Raw genomic sequence first — 22,829 nt, 5'->3', positions numbered from 1 at the left:
AAGTATATTGAAAGTCTACCATGTACAAGGTATTGGCTGAGGAAGGAGTTTGCAATCAATCTATCTATCTATCTTGTATATGTAGTATAGCATATATGTATATATATTATCAGAATGTTAGAGTTACAATGCGAATTGACTGTAGATCACAGAATTTTATATTCAGATTGGACCTTAACAAATATCCTTATGCATGGTGGGCAGAGAAGGGAACCTTATTAACAAATTACCTTTATTAACCCCAAATATGTGCTTGAAATTGTGCCAAAACGATTTTGTATTTGCAGAAATTGCTTATTTCATTTGATTATATAACCTTGCAAGTAGGTGTTACTATTATCTCCATTTTACAGATGTAGCCACAAGAGATTAAGTGACTTTTAGGGTCATATAATGTGAGAAGCTGCATTTTAATCTAGTACTTCCTGAATTTAGGCCCTCTATATATTGCATCATCACCTTCCTCTAAAAAAGAATTAAAATAGAATATTAGAGTTATAAGGTGATTTTAGATTGCAGACATAAGAATGCTGTGATCCAGGTAACCCTAAGTATTTATCATTGAGATCTGAGGGAGTTTGTGAGGTCAAAAAATTTTATAATATTTTAATTTTGATTTTTAATTAGTTTATGTAATTCAAAATATTTTAATTTCTAATATAGTAAACTTAGTTATAATTCACATAAACAGTGGGGGTGGGTGGTCTTCAGTAATGTGTTAAAGGGCTCTTGACCAAAAAGTTTGAGAACTATTTGACTAAGTGATCTATTAAGTGTCTTTCTACCTCTAAATTCTGTGGTACTATCATTTGTCAAATTAGAAATTAAACTTGGAAATGGGAAATTACTCAGACTCTAAAAAAGGTATGATCCTATTTCTCCTTGGCTCATGAAAATGACTAATCTTAGGATTTTTGCCTTTTGTATCCAGAAGAATGAAATAGCCAAGAGAGCCATTAAATCATTTACATATGATCTGCTTGTAATTTCTATAACATGGATCTACTCCTAGACAGTTTGCTTTTTGGCAGATTTCAAGTATGGCATTGTTTCATTCCTCCTAGAAGTGGATGATTCCTGGGGTTTCTTTGGGTGGAGGGTGTGAGTGGGGAGGGGGAGAATGTTTTCTTATCTCATCTTCACTAACATATTCTCCTGATTTAGACACTGTCAGGATAGACTCACAGACCTGATGTATAGGGAACACCACAAGAAAGAGCAGCAGTAGGCTTGGTTCAGTTCAGATTGTAGTAACTAGAGAAGTAACAAACTCTCTGAGACTTAGTTTCTTCATCTGGAAACTGGAATTAATACTCCTTTAATTTGCTCCAGGGGGTTGTTATGAGTATCACATATGAATATTTATAATTTTAAAGCTCCTTATTCACTGTAGATGATAAGGATGGTAACAATAGCCAAATTGAGAACCTAGCACTAGATTTTACTGGTGTCCCCAGGAGATAAATGGGGAAACCCCATAGGGCAGGGCTTCTGTCCTCATTGGGATAGCTATAGCTCTTTCCAAGCAGGCTGGACAACAGTATAGAGCACTGAGCCTTGAGCCTGCTCTGCTCTGTCTCCCTCAGGAAAAAGTGAATAGAGAATAGGACTTGGTCCCATTGCCTTTCTTTCCTTTTTCTTCTCTAAACTCTCCTGTTCCTTTCCTTTGCTTCTCCTTTTTTTTGGGTATGTCTCCCCTTTGTCTTTGTTCTCCCTTGTTCCTTATGCTTTTTTCCTTTCTCCCATTTCTTCCTCTGGTCATTGTATTGGAGAGGGAAAAATTAATCAGAAAATCCCTGTTAGTTTTTTTTGTTTATTTGTTTGTTTTTGTTTTTGCTTCTGAAATAAGGTCTTGGCTGAATGTATCTTGGAATGCCTAGCTTGATCTTAATTTCTTATAAACGCAGACCTTTTAGTAGGGGAATCCATCTTTGGCAAATTCTAAGACCAAGTTCAGGCTGGGTATTTTCTTTGTAAATATTATTGGAGGACAGATAAGCCATCTTGCCCACAAGCCCAGCTCAATTGGTGTAACATCCTCTGCAGTGAGGGTACATCCTCTCTTCTTAGAAACCCTAATAGTTAGCCACACTGTAAAACCACAGAAACTAGTGAGTCCGTTTGAAACGGCAGTAGGTCTTGGTATCAAGAGATCCAGTTTCTGATCTCAACCCTGCCAATGAAGACCTCTGTATCTTTGGACAAGTCACTCTCCCTTTCTTGATCCTCATTTTTCTCTCTCTAAAATGGATTGACACTCGATAACCTGTCCTTCTTCCCAGCTCAAAGATATTATATTCTGTTTTTGCATTGGAAATATATTCTAGTGTTTAATTAATGCCACTTTGGGTTTTTTCATATAGTTGACTTAAAGCTTTCCTACTTCTGATGGAGCCCAGTTCTCCATTTTTTCTGCCCTAGTTGGAGCTGTGGAACAGTTGGCCACTTCCTTCTGTTTGTTTTCTAAAATTAGGGACGCTACTTCCATTCAGAAATCTTTTGTCTGGCTCCATCAGGAGCCTAGCCAGGATGTGGGTGGTGGGATTTCGGGAGCTGTATGTATTGCTTTTCAAATAGCATTCTGAAGCAGGAAATGGGTGGACTTGAGGGGACTTGACTGTCTGGGGGTATTTTGGTTCTATTTTTTGCTTGGATTTATTGTGTGTCTTTGAATAAATCACCTAACCTTTTAAAAACTAATGGTTATCAGCCTCTTGGGCCTGAATGAAAAAAAAAATCAGGGGATGGGACAGGGTCAGGTTGTTGTCCTTGGTACTGGGAGGTGGAGTTAGGGCTGGTTTGGTCTGGTTTGAAAAGAAAATATTCTAAATAGTTTTCCCAAGGAGCTTCTGTTTGGATCGGCATCAGTGGACTTGGAAATCAGAAAACCTGGGAAGAGGGAATCGACTTACAGAAGTGCACTTAATGACTGAAAAGCATTTTAGAAATGTACCTTCTTCCTCAAAGATGATAAGGTGGAAAGGGGTAGTGGGTTTTATTTTGTTACTTCCTTGTCCACTAAACAAGTCACTTACCAGTCTTAGGCTGGTTTCCCCATCTGTAATATGAAGGAGTTGAATTCAAAGATTTGTAAGGCACTTTCCAGGTCTACATCAATGATTACCTTCTTTCCCCATCATCAGACAGTTTAACTTGGCTTTGGAAATTCTTGCTCTCTGTTTCCACCTACTGGCCACTTGGTACATGATCTGTGTGTAGTGGTCTGATTGTAAGCAGCTTTTGGAAAGCTTCTCTTTAAGGTGATGATGAATAGAAACTGAGCAAAGAAATTCAGGACAGATGCATCCTTCTAGAGTACCTTAGAATTAAGAGCTTCGCGGGGCTTTTGAAATAGCACACTTTCACATGTTATTGAGGACTTGTAACAAAGATGGAACTTACTGAGGTTGCACATTTTTTAATAGAATAGGAATTGGAATGAAGGTCCTCAAAACTTTAAATCAGACACCTTTCTATTACTCAGTGTTTGATCCAGATCATGATACTCCTCTCTTTCTTCCAAGAAGGCTATTTTGATTATCCTAGTGAGCTCTTTGTTGAACTCAGAACTGTATTTTCATTTTTTACTCTATATCTAGAATTTAGACTATTTGTCTAAATTCTGGACACAGAATAAAATAAATAAATAAATAAATAAATAAAACTAAGTTGTGTAAGAGGAGAATCTGGGACAGATTTCCAAATGGGACTTTGAGGATTTGTAACTAACTATATGATCCTGGGGCTGAGTCATCCATTAGCTATCTATCCTAAGTCATCCTTTAGCTTACTGAAGCTAGAAAGTTTGGATCAGACAGTGGAGGTTCCTAAGTATTCTTTGGGTCTCAAATTTCTTCTCAGTAAAATGTAGCTTCCCCCTGAGTTATTTATGTTTCAATGTGTGATGCCAAATAAGAATTTATCTCCTCCCACTTATCCCTCCAGGCAGCCGTCCATTATGTTATTCTATTTATGGTATTCCAATTCTGGTTGAACCCAGGGCTCGTTGCTTTAGAAGGGTCCTAGAAGAAAGATACAGTTTTACCTGATTTTGGTGGCAAGAATTCTGGTCCAGTAAGTTGTAATCAGTCTTTGGAAAACTTCCAATGCAGTTCTTGATCTAGTTGAAGTTTGATGTAGGAAAAATAACATCTTGGAGTCACGAAACCTGGGTTACTAGTTGAGTACCAACAGACAAATCATTTCATTGTATTCTCTGAGCTTTAATTTCTTCATTAGGAAACTGAATGTAAGAATATTTAGCCAATTTCCTTTCATTTAATCTGGAGAGTCTCATCTTCTGTGGCAGACAGATTAATAGTACTAGGTGTGAAGTATCCCCAATACCTAGCATGATGTTTAGATGTTTACTCTAATGCTTACTGAGTGAGATTTAAGGAGAGGAGAGAGAACCTGATAGTGAGTTCCTGCTCTGCTACTTTCTGCCTGGGTAAAGCTGAGTAAGTAATTTCCTCTTTCTGTATGATTTCTCTTCTCCCACATTAGTATTTATAGGCAATGAACTCTCAAGGTTCCTCTATATTTAAGAACTCTTCTGTTTTTCTGTGAACTTGGTGGGGGTGCATAAATGGTATCACACTTTTATCAATGGCTGTTTTTTATTTCTGTTTTAATTTTACTTTTTAAAAAAATATTTTTTATTTAATCGCTTAAAAGACTAATCTCACTTCCCATGCTTGAATTATTGTTTTGTTTTCAACCCATGAAGAACAAATCTCTGGAGACCACATTCAATTTCACTTCCTTGTCCTCCATCTTTGTTCTTCTTGACTTGATTGCAGCATTTGACACCTTTTTTTCTCTGCCTTCCCTCTCTTCCTCCAATATTCTTTCCCCTCCAGGTTTTGTGACAGTCTGACTTAGGCAACATAAAACAAAGCAAATATCCATAGTCTTTCCAGAAACATTTAGCTCTTTATCGCTAGTCCTTTGGAATATTGTTTAGGATTTGTTTTTTTTTTACAGCATAAATTGTTCTTCTGGTTCCTCCAACTTCATTCAGCATTAGTTCATTCAAATCTTCCATGTTCCAGGTCCTCTTCTTTTGCCCCTTCTCACATAGCCACAACTCTAGCCAGAACCTTAAAACCCCAAGCCTAGATTATCGAAATAATAACTGGTTTTCTGACATCAAATCTGGACCCCATACAACCCATCTTCCACTTACCTGCTAGGATGAATTTTCTAAACAGCTGGTCTGACCATGTTACTTCTATGGTTCAGTGAACTTTGATGGTCCCCTGTTATTTCCAGGATCAAATATAAAAGGCTCTCTGTTGAGTATTTAAAGCTCTTTATAATCTAGCCCCATTCTTATTAAAACTTCTCATCTACTTAAATTTTACTTCCCTTTATCCTTGATCTATTATCCTGCTACATTGACCTGTTTGTAGTTCAAGGAACTATATGCATTTGCATAGTTCCTTGTATAAACTTAAAGTAAACCATGATTCTATGTTGAGTTTACTGTTGATATTGGAAAAACAATTGTTTTCCATTTTTTGGTCTATTTTTATCTTCTCAGCTATTTGACTTTCTTTTCCCCTTCTTGGCAAGGAGCTCATGCGCTTGCTGGCTGATATAGTATCTAGACTCTTTTGGGTTTTCTTTATTCTGGCGCATTGGGTTAATTTCCCTCGGAAATGATTGTAATCTGCGTTGATATCTGTTCTTTTATCTATTTCCCATTTTTCTGCTTCTTACTGGTCAGATTGGAGCTGTTTCAATTTAATCAAAGCATATGTTAACTTAATTTGAAAGGTTGTATCAAGTAGAAATTATCTACCCGTTCATCTCTGCCAACAGTTGTCCTCTGTGAGCTGCATGGTGCTATTTTTGCAAATGCTCCTTCTCAGCACTGCAGTATGAGTTGACCATATACCCCACAAAATAATTCTTTCTTGTTGTCTTTGAATGCATGATAAAACCAACCCCACCAATTGCATCCCAATATTAGGAGAACCTAATTGGTTACCTGTCTTTCAGGAAAACCTGTCTTTTAGCTTGCCTATTAGGAGAATCTAATTGGTTACTTTCCCCAATTCCCAATATTAGGAGAACTAATTGTTATCTTTTTGTTCAAGTATCTGAAGTCCTTCAAAATTGTTTTTGTGAATCCACTCATATTACAGGTAAAGAAACTAATCCTTAGATTACATACAGAGGTGAAATTTCAACTCAAATCTTCCATTGTTCATCTATTAAAAATCAAGATTGACTAATTGTCTTGGGCTCCTTATTCTGGGTAACAGCATAGTTTCTGGCTGTTATCAGTATTATTTTTGCCTAGAAACTATCTCTCTGCCCTTTGATGAACTTATTCTTATGAATCTTATTCTTAGAATCTGATGTGACCACTCAGCACTTGATTGTCCATAGTCTTGTGTTGTTCTTTAGCCATTTCATGGGTGTGTCCTAAGGGTCCTTCCAGGGATTCAGTTTTCTTCAGCATAGGTCTAGTCACATACTCTAGTATATTCAGTAAATGCATCTTGTTGGGACTTGTTATGGTTCATAGTTTCTGGCTGAACACCACTGGAAATGTTCAAAGCAAAATTGAAGTAAAATGTGGTCTTCAGATGTGGTCATAAAGCTTCAGGCTGGGCAAAATTAGAGGGAGTTTGAGTCTTCCAAAGCAAAACATTTTGGAGTTGTTTTGATGGAGGGAATCATAAGACCAATAGATCACTGTGATGAATCAAATGAAGTATCTAACTTAATCTTTTCTGTGTCACGGACCCTTTTGGCGATTAGGTAAAGCTATGGATCTCTTTTCAGGATAATGTTTTTAAATGCATCAAATAAAATATATATGATTACAAAAATTCTAATTATAAAAATATTGATAGACTAACTGAAACCTCACCTTTGGTGACGTGCAGTCTTGGTCTTAGCATTTTTTGGGTGTTGCCAAGGCAGGTCTGATTGCAAAATTGTTTAGCTAATCATCTCCAAGGTCTCCTAATTTAAGTATTATTGGCGTAAGACACTCTTGTTTAGGCACCTCCCTTTTAACTTGAAATCCATACTCTGGATGATATTATCAATAGCAGCAACAACAGCAATAATATTGGGGGGATGTGTGTGTGTGCCAGATACTGTGCTGAAGTACTTTACAAATTTGATTCTTAAAACAACCTTGGGGGTGCTATTGCTAATTGCATTTTACAGTTGGGGAAAATGCAGCTCTGTGTGCTGTTCAGTTTATACAGCTGTGGTCAGATTAGAATTTAGCTCTTCCTGTGTAGGCAGGCCCAGTGCTCTATTTTTGGGATACCTACCTGTCTCTGGGAGCACTTTGTTCCTTCACCCAGAGGTGTTTTCTTCTTGACTTTGTGGAGTGCACCTGTTGTTCAGAGGTGTGCTGAACCATATCTAATCATGGGAGTTTACCATGTAATCAGTAACTCCCCTCCACCCCCAGGCAATTGGGGTTAAGTAACTTGCCCAGGGTTACACAGCTAGGAAGTGTTAAGTGTCTGAGACCAGATTTGAGCTCAGGTCCTCTGACTTCAGGGCTGGTGCTCTATCCATTGTTCCAACTAGCTGCCCTCAGTCAGTAACTTTTGAAGAAGCTAATGGGTAATTTGGTTCGTCTTTTTCTCTGCCTCAGGAACTGGCAAAGAGGACTCCAGGAAAGCACCCTGACCATCCTGCCGTCCAGAGTGCCTTGCAGGCCATGAAGACTGTCTGCACCAATATCAATGAGACTAAGAGGCAGATGGAGAAATTGGAGGCCTTGGAACAGCTGCAGTCGCACATTGAAGGATGGGAGGTAGGGGAAAATTGCCCACCTTGGGGCTGGGGGGAGGACTCTGGAACTTGGGTGAGAAAGGGTAGTTTTGAGCTTATTTTTGTTTCATGAGTAAATCCAGTTGGGTGTGGGAGTTAGGGATGAGAATAATTAAGGTCAGTCCCTTGCTAGCCTCAAAAGCTATTTCCGTTGAAGAAGCAGTTTTTTAAAAATCAATTTTTTTTTCAATTTTCCAGGCAGTATTTTTTCACCTTTAAATGTTTAAATGTTTCCTGCTTTAAGTGTTTACTGGCTCCCCATTACCTTTAGGAAAAATTCACCAGTTTGGCATTTAAAGCTCCTTAAAGTCCAGCTCTAAGCATCCTTCTTTTGGAAGCCTGTTTACATCTCTTGCTTTCATACCTTCCAGACTACCTCTTCTATGTCAGGAAAATGTTTCCTTCTCATCTGTAAAAACCCCTTAAAACCTTTAGTTTATTTCAAGACTGCTTTCTCTATTGTTGGTGCTCTTTCTTTTTCCTCCAGCAAGCTTCTTGTGGGCAGGCACTAAAAAGGGACCATGAATTTGTTAGAACCATAATGAAAAAAAATTAGGGTTCTTAATCTGGAGGGAACTCTCACCCCACTACGTCCTTTTCACAACTGGGAGTTCATCAGTTTGGAATCTCACTTCCAACCAGTGCCTTTTAAGTACCTGAGCTACATGAATCCCTGGAGTCTTGGGATCCTCTGGTAGTTTGTCCCCTATATTGCTAATACTAATTTCCTCTCTGATTGTAGACCAAACAATGGGATCTTCCAGCTCTGTAGCTTTAGTCTCAGCAGATAGCGTCAGCTTCAAAAACTATTTGAGGGCAAGGAATGAGGAAGCTGTGGCATTCATCAGGGCATGAGGAATGTCACAAGCTCTCTTTCCAGCCTCTGATTTTGTTTGCTAGATTGTTAAAGTCATGGCCAAAGAAAATAAATCTCTCTGTCCAGTCTTGAGGCGGGAGCAGTATCTGAGGGAAAAAGTCACACATAGGATCCTAAGGGATCTTAGGCCATTAGTCAGTCTAACCTCATCTCCAGGGCACAGGGAGAAGTTGGGTAATTATCAGAAGCAGGATTTGAATCTCATTTGACTTCAGAATTGAATGATTTTTACACTGTGCCTCAAGGTTTATCATGAGATCTTAGAATCTCTCTGAGCCAGAAGGAGATGAGAGATGATCTAATCTGACTCTTTGTACTGCCCAGAGAACAGGGCAGAACCCCAAAAGAGGAAGGACTCTTCTCAGTTCTATTTCAAAACTTTTTGCATTGCATTATTATCTGCTGTCAACAAATTTATTAAGCTTTTACTGGTTCATTTGCAAGGTTTGTGCTGGGTTCTGGGAGACAAACAAAAGGGAGAACCTTTACGAGAGGTAAAAGTGGGGAAAAAGTGAATATAGAAGGTGTTGATTTGCATTCAATCTCTACAATTCTCTCTCTGGATGCAGTTTTCTAGCCAAAGTTTATTGGGATTGCCTTGGATCATTGAACCAAGTCTTAATCGCACAATCTTGCTGTTACTATGTACAATTTATTCCTGGTTCTTCTTATTCAGTTCATTTTTTTACATCAGCTTGTTTATGATTTTTTATAGAACAGTAATATTCCATTACTTTCATATACCATAATGTATTCAGTCATTCCCCAGTTGATGGGCATCTACTACTAGGTCATATGAGAGAATCAGTATTATGTAGTTTTGTTTTTGCTCATTTCCAACATTTCTTATAGTGTTAGGGTTTAGTTCAGTTCCATTGTGTCTGGTGAAGGAATGTGAGAAACATTTGAGGGAATAAGATTGGAAAAATTGTAAAAATGGACATTCCACCTTTTTCTATCTCCCAACTTTCTTCAATTTAGTCATTGGGTATAATGGTGGAAAGGGAAGGCCATCTGAAAACCTGAGGGCTAATCCTGTCAGAACAAAGCTCACAGTGACTTTGGATGAGTTATTTCCTCTTTTTAAGGTTTCTGCTTTCTTATCTGTAAAATAGGAGAGTGCTCAGTTTCTTAGAATACAGTGTACTGGGTGGAACAGTGGAGGCAGTGAAGGTATGGAAACGAAGGCTATTTTAAAATATACGTACACATATTTTTAGCATCAGAAGAATCTGCTCTCCATGGCCTTTAGAAGGAAGGTAAACATAGGAGGGTAAACATATTTAGAATTGGGAGCCATTTTAGAGGTAGTCTAAGTCAAGTCCTTCATTTTACAGATAAAGAAATTGAGGTCCATGAAGGAGGATTAATTTACCCAAAGCTATACATATAAGAATCTGTAATTTGAATTGGCCAGTGCTCTTTTCACTTTCTCTTACAGTGGCTTTCTCAAAGCCTACAAGTTCTTTGTCCTCACAGAACTTACAATTTTATTAGGGGAGAAATAAGATAAAAACCATGATCAGGAGGGGCAGAAGATGCTATGGAATTATACCTGTCCAGTAGTAACAACCCTCCACCCATCCATCCAGTTTCAGGGCATTTGGCTATTTTAATGGGCCTCTAGAGTTCTAAAGGGACCCCCTAGGGACCAAAGAAGTTGACTGTGAGAGCAGAGGAGTTCAGGAACTGCTGGCCAGTGAAGGTTGTTTCTTGCCCTTGGTGATGATGGTGGTGGTGGGATTTTGGATCTAATTTTGTGATTCTCTGACTCTGTAATGAAGTTGTCTCTAATGGGAAGTTCTCTAGTCCTTGGCCAGCAATAACTGAAATTCAGCTGAGGGTATTATTTCTTGCCTTCAAAATTAGTTCTCTTTTTCTAGGAATAGTCAAATCAGCAGGTCACATTGGTGAAGGGACTTCCTTTTAAGTTATGTAAACAGTTGGTGAGGGAGGGAGACAGACCGCAGACAACTTTCCTCTCCCTCTTCCAACCCTCCCCCCCAATTTTCAAAGGAAGAACACATCGTGTCTCTTCCCCTCTCCAGTCCATCCTGTACAGACTGTCAGATTAATTGGTTTCAGATAACTTCTTTCCTCATGTTATTTCTTCTGGTCAAAAAATCTAAAATGACTGCTTTTGCACAGCTTTTTAGTTTGGCATTCACAGCCCTCCAAGTCTGGTCCAGCTTACCTTTCTAGTCTGAACACTCAGCAGGCAAACTGACTCACTTCCAGTGAGGTTGTTCTTGTTCCTTTTTGCTCATATTCTTCCAGCCCTTACTTGGAAAGCTTTCTTTATTCCTCCGTACTTATAATAATAATGATAATAATAGCGAACATTTATATAATGCTTACTTTGTGCCAAGCACTATGCTAAGCACTTTACAATTTGATCATTCGATCCTCAGAACAATCCTGGAAGGGAGGTTAGTGCTATTATTATCCTAACTGAGGCACAGAAATTTTATCCAAGGTCACACAGCTGCTGCACCCCCTGAGTGCTATTCACCCTTGGAGGTTACCAGGGTGTCCTACCCAGGTGTGCATTGAAATATAGGAGGTCTCTTGATGACCCAGAGTGTTCCAGAGGACATGACCAGAACAGGGAGGAATATTGAAACCGAGCCATCCTTATTGGATGAAAGAATGAAGGATGTTTAGTCTGGAGAAAGGAAACTTTGTGGGGGATGTAATAGTCATCGAGTTTTTCAAGAGCTGTCATGTTGAAGAATTTCTGAAGTAGATTTATGCTTTACTCTGTGGAGTAGACCCGGTGCAGATTTTCATTCAGTACCTAGGTGGTAAAGCTACCCTCCCTTCACTACTTCCCCTCTTCCTTTCTTATCTCCCTCCCATCAGAAACTAGTCTTGTGCTGTTGTTGATTCCTGAGCTTGGGACTTGAGAAAATCTAGGTTTGAGTCCTGACTGTGATATTTAACAAATGTGTGACTCAATCTTTTGTCTCAATTTTCTCATCTGTAAAAGGATGAGATATTATACGCTTCTTATTTATATTATCTCCCCTGATGAAAAGGAAGTAGCAGGGATTTCATTTTTCTCTTTTTATCCCCAGCATCTTGCACAATGCTTGTCATATAACTTGTGATTAATTGATCTTCAGTGATTTCTTGAATCAAAGGTTGTGGAATACTGACTTCTGAATTCCCAACTCTAACTAGTTGTATGACTTAGAAAAATACGTTTTTAAAATAAGGACAATATTTGCATTCCCTTCACAAGGTGGTTGTATGTGGTTTTTTTTTTTTGTTTGTTTGTTTGGTTTTTTTTTTAACCTAAAAGCACTATGGAAATGTGTTTTCCTCCTATGAACTTTATCTTTTTATAAAACAGGAATTTTTCTTAACAATGCTTTTCTTGTAAAAATTCAGTGAAATTACCCACTCAACAATCTGTTCATCCATCCATCATACATTTATTAAGCACTTAGTATGTTCTAAGACTCCAAAGCAAAAAAATCTTTGTCTTCAATCAAACAGCTTACATTCACAGTGACATTAGTTGCACAGAAGCACAGCCTCACAAAATATTGAATTTTATCATTTATTAAACATCTTGGTAAATTTTTGTGATAGATGGGGAACTTTTTTTGTTTTTTATTATTAAACTTTTTATTTACAAGATATATGCATAGGTAATTTTTCAGCATTGACAGTTGCAAATCCTTTTGTTCCAACTTTTTCCCTCTTTCCTCCCCCTCCACCTTCCCCCAGATGGGAGGTTGACCAATACATGCTAAATAGTTAAGGTATAAGTTAAATACAATGTATGTATATATGGCCAACAGTTATTTTGCTGTATAAAAAGAGTTGGACTTTAAAATAGTGTACAATTAGCCTGTGAAAGAAATCAAAAATGCAGGTGGGCAAAAATAGAGGGATTGGAAATTCTATGTAGCAGTTCATAGTCATCTCCCAGAGTTCTTTCCCTAAGTGTAGCTGGTTCAGTTCATTACTGCTCTGTTGGAACTGATTTGGTTCATCTCATTGTTGAAGTGGGCCATATCCATCAGAATTGATCTTCATATAGTATTATTGTTGAAGTATATAATGATCTTCTGGTTCTGCTCATTTCACTCAGCATCAGTTCATGTAAGTCTCTCCAGGCCTTTCTGAAATCATTCTGCTGGTCATTTCTTACAGAGCAATAATGTTCCTTAACATTCATATACCACAATTTATTCAGCCATTCTCCAATTGATGGGCATCCACTCAGTTTCCAGTTTCTGGCCACTACAAAGAGGGCTGTCACAAACATTCTTGCACATATAGGTCCCTTTCGATGGGGAAGTATTTTATCATCCATATCTTTTCTTCAGACTCTTGGGATGTGTTCCATGCCATGGATAGGGGCCTACCACCAGAGGCTGTGGGGTTCTCATAAAATGAACCCATCTTGAAGATCATTAACCTAAAATATCCCTTTCTTTCTTTCCCATCCAGGGCTCTAATCTCACAGACATCTGCACCCAACTCCTCCTTCAGGGAACCTTGTTAAAAATCTCTGCCGGCAATATCCAGGAGCGAGCCTTTTTCCTGTTTGACAACCTTCTGGTCTACTGCAAAAGGAAATCCAGGTGAGCCCCATGGAACACTGTGATCAGAAGAGACTCAATTGGGGTGACACTGTTGGTTTGGGAGTTTAGGGGCTATGTTATGGAAGCAATATTATTCTGGAAAAGGACCTCAGTAGGAGGAGTTGGGAATCAAGAGATTCAGGTTCTGTTCTATAACTAATTCATTGTACAAGATTGGTCAACACTTTCCCCTTTCTGTTCCTTGATTTTCTTGAATCTAAAAAAGTTTTCTTTCTGGATCTATGATCCTTTTACACTGAAATTCTATGAATCTTTCAGTCTAAAGCAAGGGGATTTTGAGAAACTTCCAAAGAACTACCATTAATTTCTGTTGAGAATAGGGAGAATATGTATGTTGTCTTCAATTTTCCTTCTTTGTCGTGCTGAACAATAGGATTAAATTAAATAGTTTTTTAATGGGTTAAAGAATAGTTAGCATGGGGGAACTGGCAGTAGAAACAGATATGGAATCTTTTGTCTCCATCCTTCTCCATCTCCTGGTACCCAGCTCAATCCTAGGGATTCTGGTCAATTCTGTTCTCATGAGTTTGTGTCTTCAAAGGAGATGTCAACAGAGTTGACACTACTGGTTCTTCAACTAAACTCTACCTTCAACAAGAAGCCTTTGCTAATTCATCTTCCTGTTTCCTATTCGTACTGTATACTTGCTTTGTCTGTTTTCTTTGCTTGTTGGCTCCCCATTAGATTATCTTTTGCCTTTTTTAGTATTCCCAGTTCATAGAGCAATGCCTGGCACATGGGTCTTTATAAGTGTAGTGACTGATACATACATAGAAAGGCTTTATATTATGGCCCAGTAGGGGACTGTGTTTTTCATCCATGTCTTGGATGAAAGGCTTTTCACCAGAAGCTTGGGCATATGCTGATTTTTCTTATTTTGGACTTTGCTGTTCCAAAAGACTATTCATGGAGGTTTGGAGGGACTGACATCTCTTAACAATCTTCTCTTGAGTGGCAGGGTGGTGATAGAGCTGGATCTGATTTGGAGTTGGAAAAATCAGATCTTAAGATATAATGTACAATTCTGAGTAAGTTATTTCACCTCTCTGGACCTCAGTTCCCACATCTGTAAACACTGGACTTCTAACTAAATCTCTGACCTCTGAAATCTTTGAAGGAAATGAAATAGCCTGAGCATGTCTTCCATTTTTATCGGGGAGGACCTGAGGGACTGTAGTCCAAAAGCTCTGCCTTCACTCCTTTTCCACCCTGTATCCCCCTTTCCTACCCCTTGGCTGGACTAAACACTTTTCCCGGAACACCAAAGTCTCCAAAACAGAATGTTCTGCCGACTGATCGAAACCTCTCTGTTTTGACTGGACAGCTCCTCACCAGTCTGTCTGGCTCCTGGCTGGGAATCAACTGAGTGTCTGGCTGGTGTACCTGCACTGGGTAGTTGTTGGGGATGGAAGGCTCGGCTGTAGCAGGCAAAGCCTATCCTTCACATTTCTCTGTCCTCTGCACATGGCTGTGCACGGTGAGAAAGAAAAATGAACATCTGTCTGCTGGAGGCTGGCAGACTGGTTCCAGCACAGGAGCCAGAGGAGCTGGGCTTAGGAACATCAGGGAGTGGTGATGATGGATCTAGATGCGGAACTCATGGCAACGTGGCCCTGGGAAGTGCCAGGATTTTAAAATCTCCTGGCTTTTATTTTCATCTCTGCCCAGAGCTTCTCCTTTCCTAGAGTCTGTGTGGTTGTGCCTACGGGATAAAGCAGTATAGAAAGTGTACCAAATTTGAACTCAGAAGACCTGGATTAAAATTCAACCCTTCCACTTACTACCCATGAGACTTTGAATAGGTATATTCCCTATCTTCTGTAAAATGACTTCTTTCTCTTCTAAATCTGTAAAGCTTTGTGTTTTTGACGTGGTGTAGAATGTATACTTTTAGAGCTCAGAGGAACATTGATCATTACTAATTTTACAGAGGCCCAAGAGATAAGTGGTGAGTCATATATTACCCACTACTAGCCTAATTCAACATAATTCAGCTAGCGTTTTCTCAACTGCTAGTATATGCAGAACTCTATGTTGAGTGCTATAAGACAAAGCCAGAAAATGATAGCATTTGCTTACAGTGTGATGGATTGGACCAAGATTTATTTAAATCAAGATTTAAATCTTGATTTCATTCTCAATGTGAATGTCACTAAAATGAAGGCATTAATATTAGCCTCTTTCCACCTAGCAACCTTGTTATAAGAAAAGGAGGGAGAAAATGAAGGCATTAATATTAGCCCCTTTCCACCTAGCAACCTTGTTATTAGAAAAGGAGGGAGAAAGTGTTACTATGTACCAAGTACTGTGCTAAGCACTTTGGTGGTTTTGTTTCCCATTTATAATTGAAGTTAAGTCCTGGGTTATCCAGGAAAATGAAACCTGATTTGAATACAAATCTTTCTGACTCTAGACCTTTTTTGGTATCATGGATTCCTTTGCAGCTTGCTTAAGCCTGTGAATCCCTTGTGATATTTTATATTTTCATATTTATTGTCATTTATTTAATATTTTTAAATGCATAAAATAAGCACATAGGGTTATAACATTCATTTTGGTAAGATTTTGTTTTCCAGACTTTTCTCCTTCTCTCTACTGTCCCAAAGACAGAAAACAATCTGATATAAGTTAAATATGTACAATGAATATTAAACCAATTACACTGAAATGTAGCTATCACATTATTAAAAAAAAATTCATGGACCCCAAGTTAAGAATCTCTGTTTTGTTTTCCATATTCACATGGATTCTTGATGGCTGCCTTTCCTATATAACCTCATCCAAGTCCTTTCAGAAGTTTACCACAGGGAACCAATCCACCCAATTTGTTGGAGACCTTCCATCCTTGCCTTCTCCTGCCGTGTGCATACCAAACCTGCATCCTGGCTAGTGACCCTTCATCCATCCTTCCTGTGTCCCTCTGAACTTACATTATTTACTTTATTTACCAGGATGACTGTCATGTGCATAGAATGCAAGGTAGAATGTGATGACTGGAGGCAGGAGTGGGGAATCTCAGGGCAAACCAGCTTAGAAATATGGCAAATAAAAGTGACAGACTTGGGGTCAAGAAGGCCTGAGTTCAACTTCAGCCTAAGCAAATCACTTAACCTCTCTCTGTCTCAGTTTCCTTAAAATGGGAATAACAATAGCATCTACCTCTCAGGATTATTGTGAGGATTAAAGCAACCAGGCTTGCTGCTTCCAAATTAAATTTGTAAAATGTTTTGCTTGTCCTAAATCATAACTAAATTGTATTCCTATATATTACATAAATATTATATATTATTATAATTTTATTGTACATAATATAAGCATATTATATTATGTGATATAATAATATATATAAATGCTAGATATTATTATTCATAGAGTCCTAGGTTCCTTGAATTCAAATCTAGTCTCAGACAATAGCTGTGTGACCCTGGGCAGGTCTGTTTGCCTCAGTTTATTCTTCTGTAAAAGGAGCTGGAGAAGGGAATGGCAAAACCTCCAGTATTTTTGACAAAACAACCCCAAACACGGTCATGAGGAATCAGATAGGACTGAAAATCAGAGCAAACAATACCACCAACATTATTATTCATTGAGGAGAGGGTACCTGAGTTGGGCTTTGAAGGAAGAAAAGGTTTTCTGTAGTCAGAGATGAATGTGAGCACGCTTTCTCTGCTCTATATACTTCTCTAGCTCCTAGTTCCTCAGCTTTGAGACCAGAATGCTTTGAAAAAATGCTTGTTGGTTGGATCCTTCATTCAGTGGCAAGGCTATCTCTTGTATGCTTGTGATCTGGGTCAAGATTTACTTAATCTCTTTGAAACTTAGCCTCCTCAAGGATGTGGTCAGGAAAATAGAGCACAGTGTGAGTTACTCATTGCCTCCTACCTTATAAAAACCTTCTGGTGGTTGTGTTTTCATGAAAATGGCTTTTGCCTCTAGGAAAGACCTCACTACCTGGAGAAGGAGCTCAGCCCTTGAATCTACTGTTCATCTAGGGACTATTTTGATTCTGCTCTAATAACTGCTTAGTCTGGGACACCATTAATAAATATAACATCTAATTGCTATTAAATATAACATTGTAACTTTCTTGATTTTTGCAGTCCAAGATATCAGTGAGGTGTGGTACCTATCATGCTTTGTGAGCTTCAGATCACTTCCTCTTCATAGTCTTGGAGATCAAGATTGGAGATGAGAACTTTGTAATTGCTTGGAGTCATCTTGATGTCATGAAAGGACAATTGAATTGAGAGTTGGAAGTAAATAGTTTTCAAATACTGGCTCCAACACAAAATGGTTCTTGGATTCTGGTTAAGTCAGCAATAAAATAGAGAGAATGATAAGTAAACTACCTCTCTCAGAGGGTTATTATGAGAAAAAAATTTTATAAATCTGAGCTGTTGTTATCTCAGTCTAATTCAGTTTGCTAAGTAATACAAACCATTTATTTGATTCAATAAACATTATTGAGAATCTCCTCAATCCTGTGTTTCATGATGGGGATCCATAGCTAACTCCCTAATTCTTGCTCTCAAGGAATTCAGTTAAATGGGCAGAAAATTTGTTATAAAGGTAAATTTGAGAGGGAAAAAGGAGAGATTGAATTTGTCTAGCTACATTTGAGGAAGAAAAGATACTTAGCTGGTTGGTGGTGAGTATATTTGGCCATTGTCCATTCAAGATTTTCCAGTGTGAGGTGGGAGGGCTCTGCCCTGCTTTTTCTTGAGGGAGTCCCCTCCACTAAAATCAGTGCTTTATTGGCATTCTTATACAATTGTGGCCAGAACATGCTTTCACATGCAGTCTATTACAGTGGACCTGAAGGTAGGAGGGAAGGTCTTATTTTGGCTTGGTCCTGTGATTTCAATTCCTAGTGGGTAAACTTTCCTACAAAAATCAGCTTCTTTCAAGTGTAGTTCTAGAATTGTATGGGGTCTTGGGAGTGCCTTGTGTCAGAGGTGAGACTTAAGCCTTCCTCATTTTGAGGTCCCTTCTCTATTCCCAATTGCCACACAACTTCTTAGTCTGCAGAGTGAGAATTATTATGGCTAAATTACCCATGAGGAAACCTAGCATGAGGTTACATAGGCAATTTTGAACCCATCTCCATTTTATCATCTATATATAATATCATCTGTCATCTATCTATCTATCATATCTATCTATCTTCTGTCTCAGAGTTGAGTGATGGGCACCTACCTTAGACATTTTTGGTCTTTATGGGATGTCCTCTCAAACCCCTGGAGCCTGGGGGATTCAGCTGGTAGTCTAGGTTGCCCTGGAACATTTGAATCCCAAGTGGTACTCAACACAACAGACCTGAGCCATTCAAGTATGTTAGAACCTCAGTGAAAGCAAGAATCCTATGGTTCCCCTGAGAAACCTGGGGGTGTGAGTAGAGGAATTTTGTTTGCCTCCTGTTGGTCAGGAGGCAGCATGATTTGTATGGATTTTATCTTGATTTAAATGCTGCCTGTCTTTGTAACCTTGGCTAAAGTCTTTTCCTCCCTGAGTAGGGGGTTAATACTGTTTCCCTTACAGAGTTGTGGTTGTGTAAAACTTAAGGCTATAAAATTGTGAATTGTTATCAACTCAATTCAGTTTGACCCCCTTTTCAAGCCTTCTTCCTCTCAGTCTCTCCTCCCCACCTACAGCTTCCTCCTTCCCTTGACACCATTAAAAGGTGAAAGACTGAGGTAAACCTTAGATATGGAGGCACGGAGGAAGATTTTTTGCTCAAAAAATAGACAGTGTAATTACAGTTAACCAAACCTTTGCCTTTGCTTGTAGTTGGAGCTTATAGAAGGTCCTTCCCCAAAATTGTCTTTAGATGGTCAGTGACAAAACCGCAAGAAACCTTCCTATGCTAGCGAGCTCTTCCAGAGCCATACAGTATGATACCTGGTCTCTGCCAGTCTAGGAAATGTGGTGGTCTCCAAATCTGTGTGAAAACAAAACACCTGTGTCCTCCTGGGTGACCCTTACCAAAGGGGTGAGGACTTCAATACAGTAGTTTATACTTAAGAAATCTTCAGTGACTTGGTATTGTCCTGTGGGCAAAATGAAAAATATCAACTTCTAATCTGTACTGTTTAAGAAAGGTTTTTCCTAAAATGGCTTCACAATCCCTTTTCAATCTTATTACCCTTTGCTTCCTTTTGTGTGTATTTTATATACTCCAGCTAGGTTGATTGTGTGCCTTCTATTTCCCTATCCCTCACCCTAACCCGTGATTTATTGGCTTTCTACATATGTGTATATATATACATATTTGTGTGTGCATATGTTTTTTCATGAGTATATTTTTGTGTGAATACACATATATTGCTAGATAGCTAGATAGATATAGATAGATAGTCTATACCAGAAGCATGTTAATGTGCCTCTTCTCCCATAGCCCCTCCAAAAGTCATATTCTTTTTTTTTTTAAAGTCTTTTCCAATTTGATGAATGTGAAAACTCTGTCTCTATTTCTCTTCTTTCTTTTCCCACTGGTGCTAGAGTTGTAGAAACTTCAGGTTTTCCCTAGGTTCCTTTTTCCTAATCTTGTAATCCATTTTCCCCCTAAGCAGACAGTCCTGTAGACTTCAGACTGGCAAAATAGCTGTTATCTTGAAGTAAATTATTGGTTGGAGAGTATGGGAGGAGAGAGCTGTGGGCCATGAGCCAGGTAAAATGCTAGATCTAGGGGTTAGAGGAACATGATGCTGCAAAAGGAGAATGGGGGAAAAGTCACTTTTAAGAGTTGATAGAATCAAGACCTGGAAGGGACCATAAAGAAAATGTCATCCCAATCCCCTTATTTGAAAAAATCAGTGAACCAAAGTCCAGAGTGGTTAACTAACAGAGTACTCTTTCTCCTATCTCTTATAAGTTAGCTATAAATTACATACTTACTTTTTTAATTTAATTTTTTAAATTTAATTTAAATTTTTAGTTTTTTGCTAAGGCAATTGGGGTTAAGTGACTTGCCCAGGGTCACACAGCTAGGAAGAATTACATATTTTTTATAGTTCAAATATAAGCTTGAGTGCCAGTCAGTCAGTCAGCCAATAGGTCTTTATTCAATGCTTATTTTGTGTTCAGCGCATGAGTTCCAAACAAAGGCAAAAGGAGATGATTTGTAAATAATAACTGAGATGGTGTCTTTTGCGTCTTTCTCTGAAGCTCACAATGGCCTGTCTCATACTCAGGGAATATTTACTCCTTGAATGGTGGATGTAGATTTGGGAAGCAGCTGCTTAGAGATTAGAGAGGCTTTTTTGTAGGTTCTCCATCAAACAGAGGCTTTGTGACCACTTATGAGGGTATGTTGTTGTGAGACTCGCTTCTGGGTATGAATTAGGTTTGGTGGCTGATGTTCTTTGCACTTTCTTTTCCCAAAATCCTATGAAGCATTTGTAGAGCAGTTTGTAAAAACATTTTTTCATTTGATCCTCATGATAACCCTTTGATATATCCTTGTTCAAATTTTCATAAAGCTCTCCTCTGCTTTTTTTCCCCACCTCTCATCATATTTATCTTTGATCATCCTTATTGTCATACATATCATTATCTCCCCATCTTTTAGGCTGTCAGTTCTTTGGAGCCCAGGGATTGTGTTGTTTTTGATCTTTGAACACAAGGTTTCAGACATTGTAAAACATTAAGATTTTGTTGTGAATTGAATTGAGTCAGGTGTAGCCCATATTGTGGAAGAAGGAAAGTGGGATTTAGAGCCAGAAGCCAGGAACTCAACTTCTGACTCTTATTCCCTTTGTGATTTTGAACTTATTATTAAACCTTTAGACTTTATGTGTGAAAAAAAAGGGTTGTCAAATCTAAGGTCTCTTCCATTTTAAATTCCACATCCCTCAAGTCTTATAGATTCGTTGTTTAGAAAGCTGAAGATCAGAGAGATGAATAACATTGCCCATGGTCACACTACCATTTTTAATCCATCATTTAGTGAAGATTAAGACTAGTTTATTATGATCTCTAGGCTGCATTTTTACCCATTTCAAATACCACCTCCCATCTGTATGACTTTACCTTTTTAGAAATGCTTCTGTTCATTGCTTGCTCTGATCTGCACCAGAACTTTGTGAACTAGAAAGAGCAGTAATTATTTTATCCCCATTTTCCTCAGATGATAGACTTATTTCATCTTGTTTTCACCCTGAAAGGGTCACTGGGGGAAAGAAGTCAACCAAGAGGACCAAGTCCATCAATGGATCCCTCTATATCTTCAGAGGTCGGATCAACACTGAAGTCATGGAGGTGGAGAATGTGGAAGATGGTACAGGTAACTGTGCAATTGTCTTGCCGATGTGTGCTGCCGTATTCTTTTCCACATTAAAATGTGCCCAATACGTGATCTCACTGGCCTTTAGGAGATGGGCCAAAACCTGCTCAGGTCTTCAATTTTTCTCCTTCAAAATATTTTTTAATTTTTAAATTATTTTTATTTTAATTTAATTTTATTATTATTTATTATTATTTTTTATTAATGCTTTTTATTTTTCAAAACATATGCATGGATAATTCTTCAATGTTATCCCTGCTTGTGTTCCAGTGGGGCCCTCCTCTCCCCCCCTCCCCATTTCCAAGATGGCAAGCAATCTAATATATATTAAACATGGTAGAATTATAGAATACATGACATCTTGAGGCAGTTCTTCAGAATGAGACTGACCAAACTCTTTGTGTTGGGTTGCCTGGGCCTGGGTTTAACTGTTTTAGCTAACTTGGGACCAATAATTGGATAGGGGAAGGGAATAAGGAAAGATCTAAATTAACTTAGATTTCTGGAATGAGTGAAGACTGGAGGGAGTCAGTCATATTCTTGGACTAGGTGAGCTTGCAGCCATCGTATACCCTGTGATTCTGGTACTAGTAGACTGAGGAAGGGCTTGCAGAACCCCCCATCTGCCAGTCTCTAGAATAGCAGTGGGAGAAAAGGCAGGTTTTTTGCAGACAGATTTCTTCCTCACTAGACGATATTTTTCTCCATCTTTTCCTAGCGGATTACCATAGCAATGGCTACACTGTCACAAATGGCTGGAAGATCCATAACACTGCCAAAAACAAATGGTTTGTTTGTATGGCAAAAACAGCAGAGGACAAACAGAAATGGCTCGATGCCATCATCAAGGAGAGGGAGCAGAGGGAGAGTGAGTATCTTGGGATTCCCTTTCCAGTATGTTTTCTCTGGTACTTGGGAACAGTCTGAGGAGACTGGATAAATGCATGGAAAAAACACATTTATTAAGGGTTCACTATATGCTAAGCCCCTTGCTAAGAGCTAATGTTAGAAATATAAACATTCTCTTTAAGTGAATGGGGTGTCCAGGGACCTGTGTTGTGTTCTCAGGGATGATGAGTGGAGACATAAGGGAGTCTTCTCCAGTTGCAGTGGGAGTCTTGATTTGATTAAGATTCTTGAGCTGGAAAATGGGCAATGCGTTTAGTGGCTGGCAGGAAGATGGCTGGGGTGTTCAGCGAGGTATGTCTGTGGCCAGAGACTGATCAAAGGAAGGCAATTA

General features: G+C 38.6%; 1 protein-coding gene across 1 annotated transcript in view; it reads left to right on the top strand.

Annotated features, from left to right (window-relative positions):
* Positions 1-22,829, top strand: part of PREX1 (phosphatidylinositol-3,4,5-trisphosphate dependent Rac exchange factor 1) — a 204,638-nt gene that overhangs the window by 101,770 nt on the left and 80,039 nt on the right. Inside the window, exons 6-9 of the mRNA XM_012539711.3 lie at positions 7,634-7,795; positions 13,154-13,287; positions 21,471-21,589; positions 22,308-22,457. Coding sequence (XP_012395165.2) covers positions 7,634-7,795; positions 13,154-13,287; positions 21,471-21,589; positions 22,308-22,457 — 565 coding nt within the window. The remainder of the gene's footprint in view (positions 1-7,633; positions 7,796-13,153; positions 13,288-21,470; positions 21,590-22,307; positions 22,458-22,829) is intronic.

The sequence above is a fragment of the Sarcophilus harrisii genome, chromosome 2 (assembly GCF_902635505.1).
Source record: "Sarcophilus harrisii chromosome 2, mSarHar1.11, whole genome shotgun sequence".
Lineage (NCBI taxonomy): Eukaryota > Metazoa > Chordata > Mammalia > Dasyuromorphia > Dasyuridae > Sarcophilus > Sarcophilus harrisii.
Note: the sequence above shows the minus strand (reverse complement) of the source record. Positions and strands in the feature narration are given on the sequence as shown.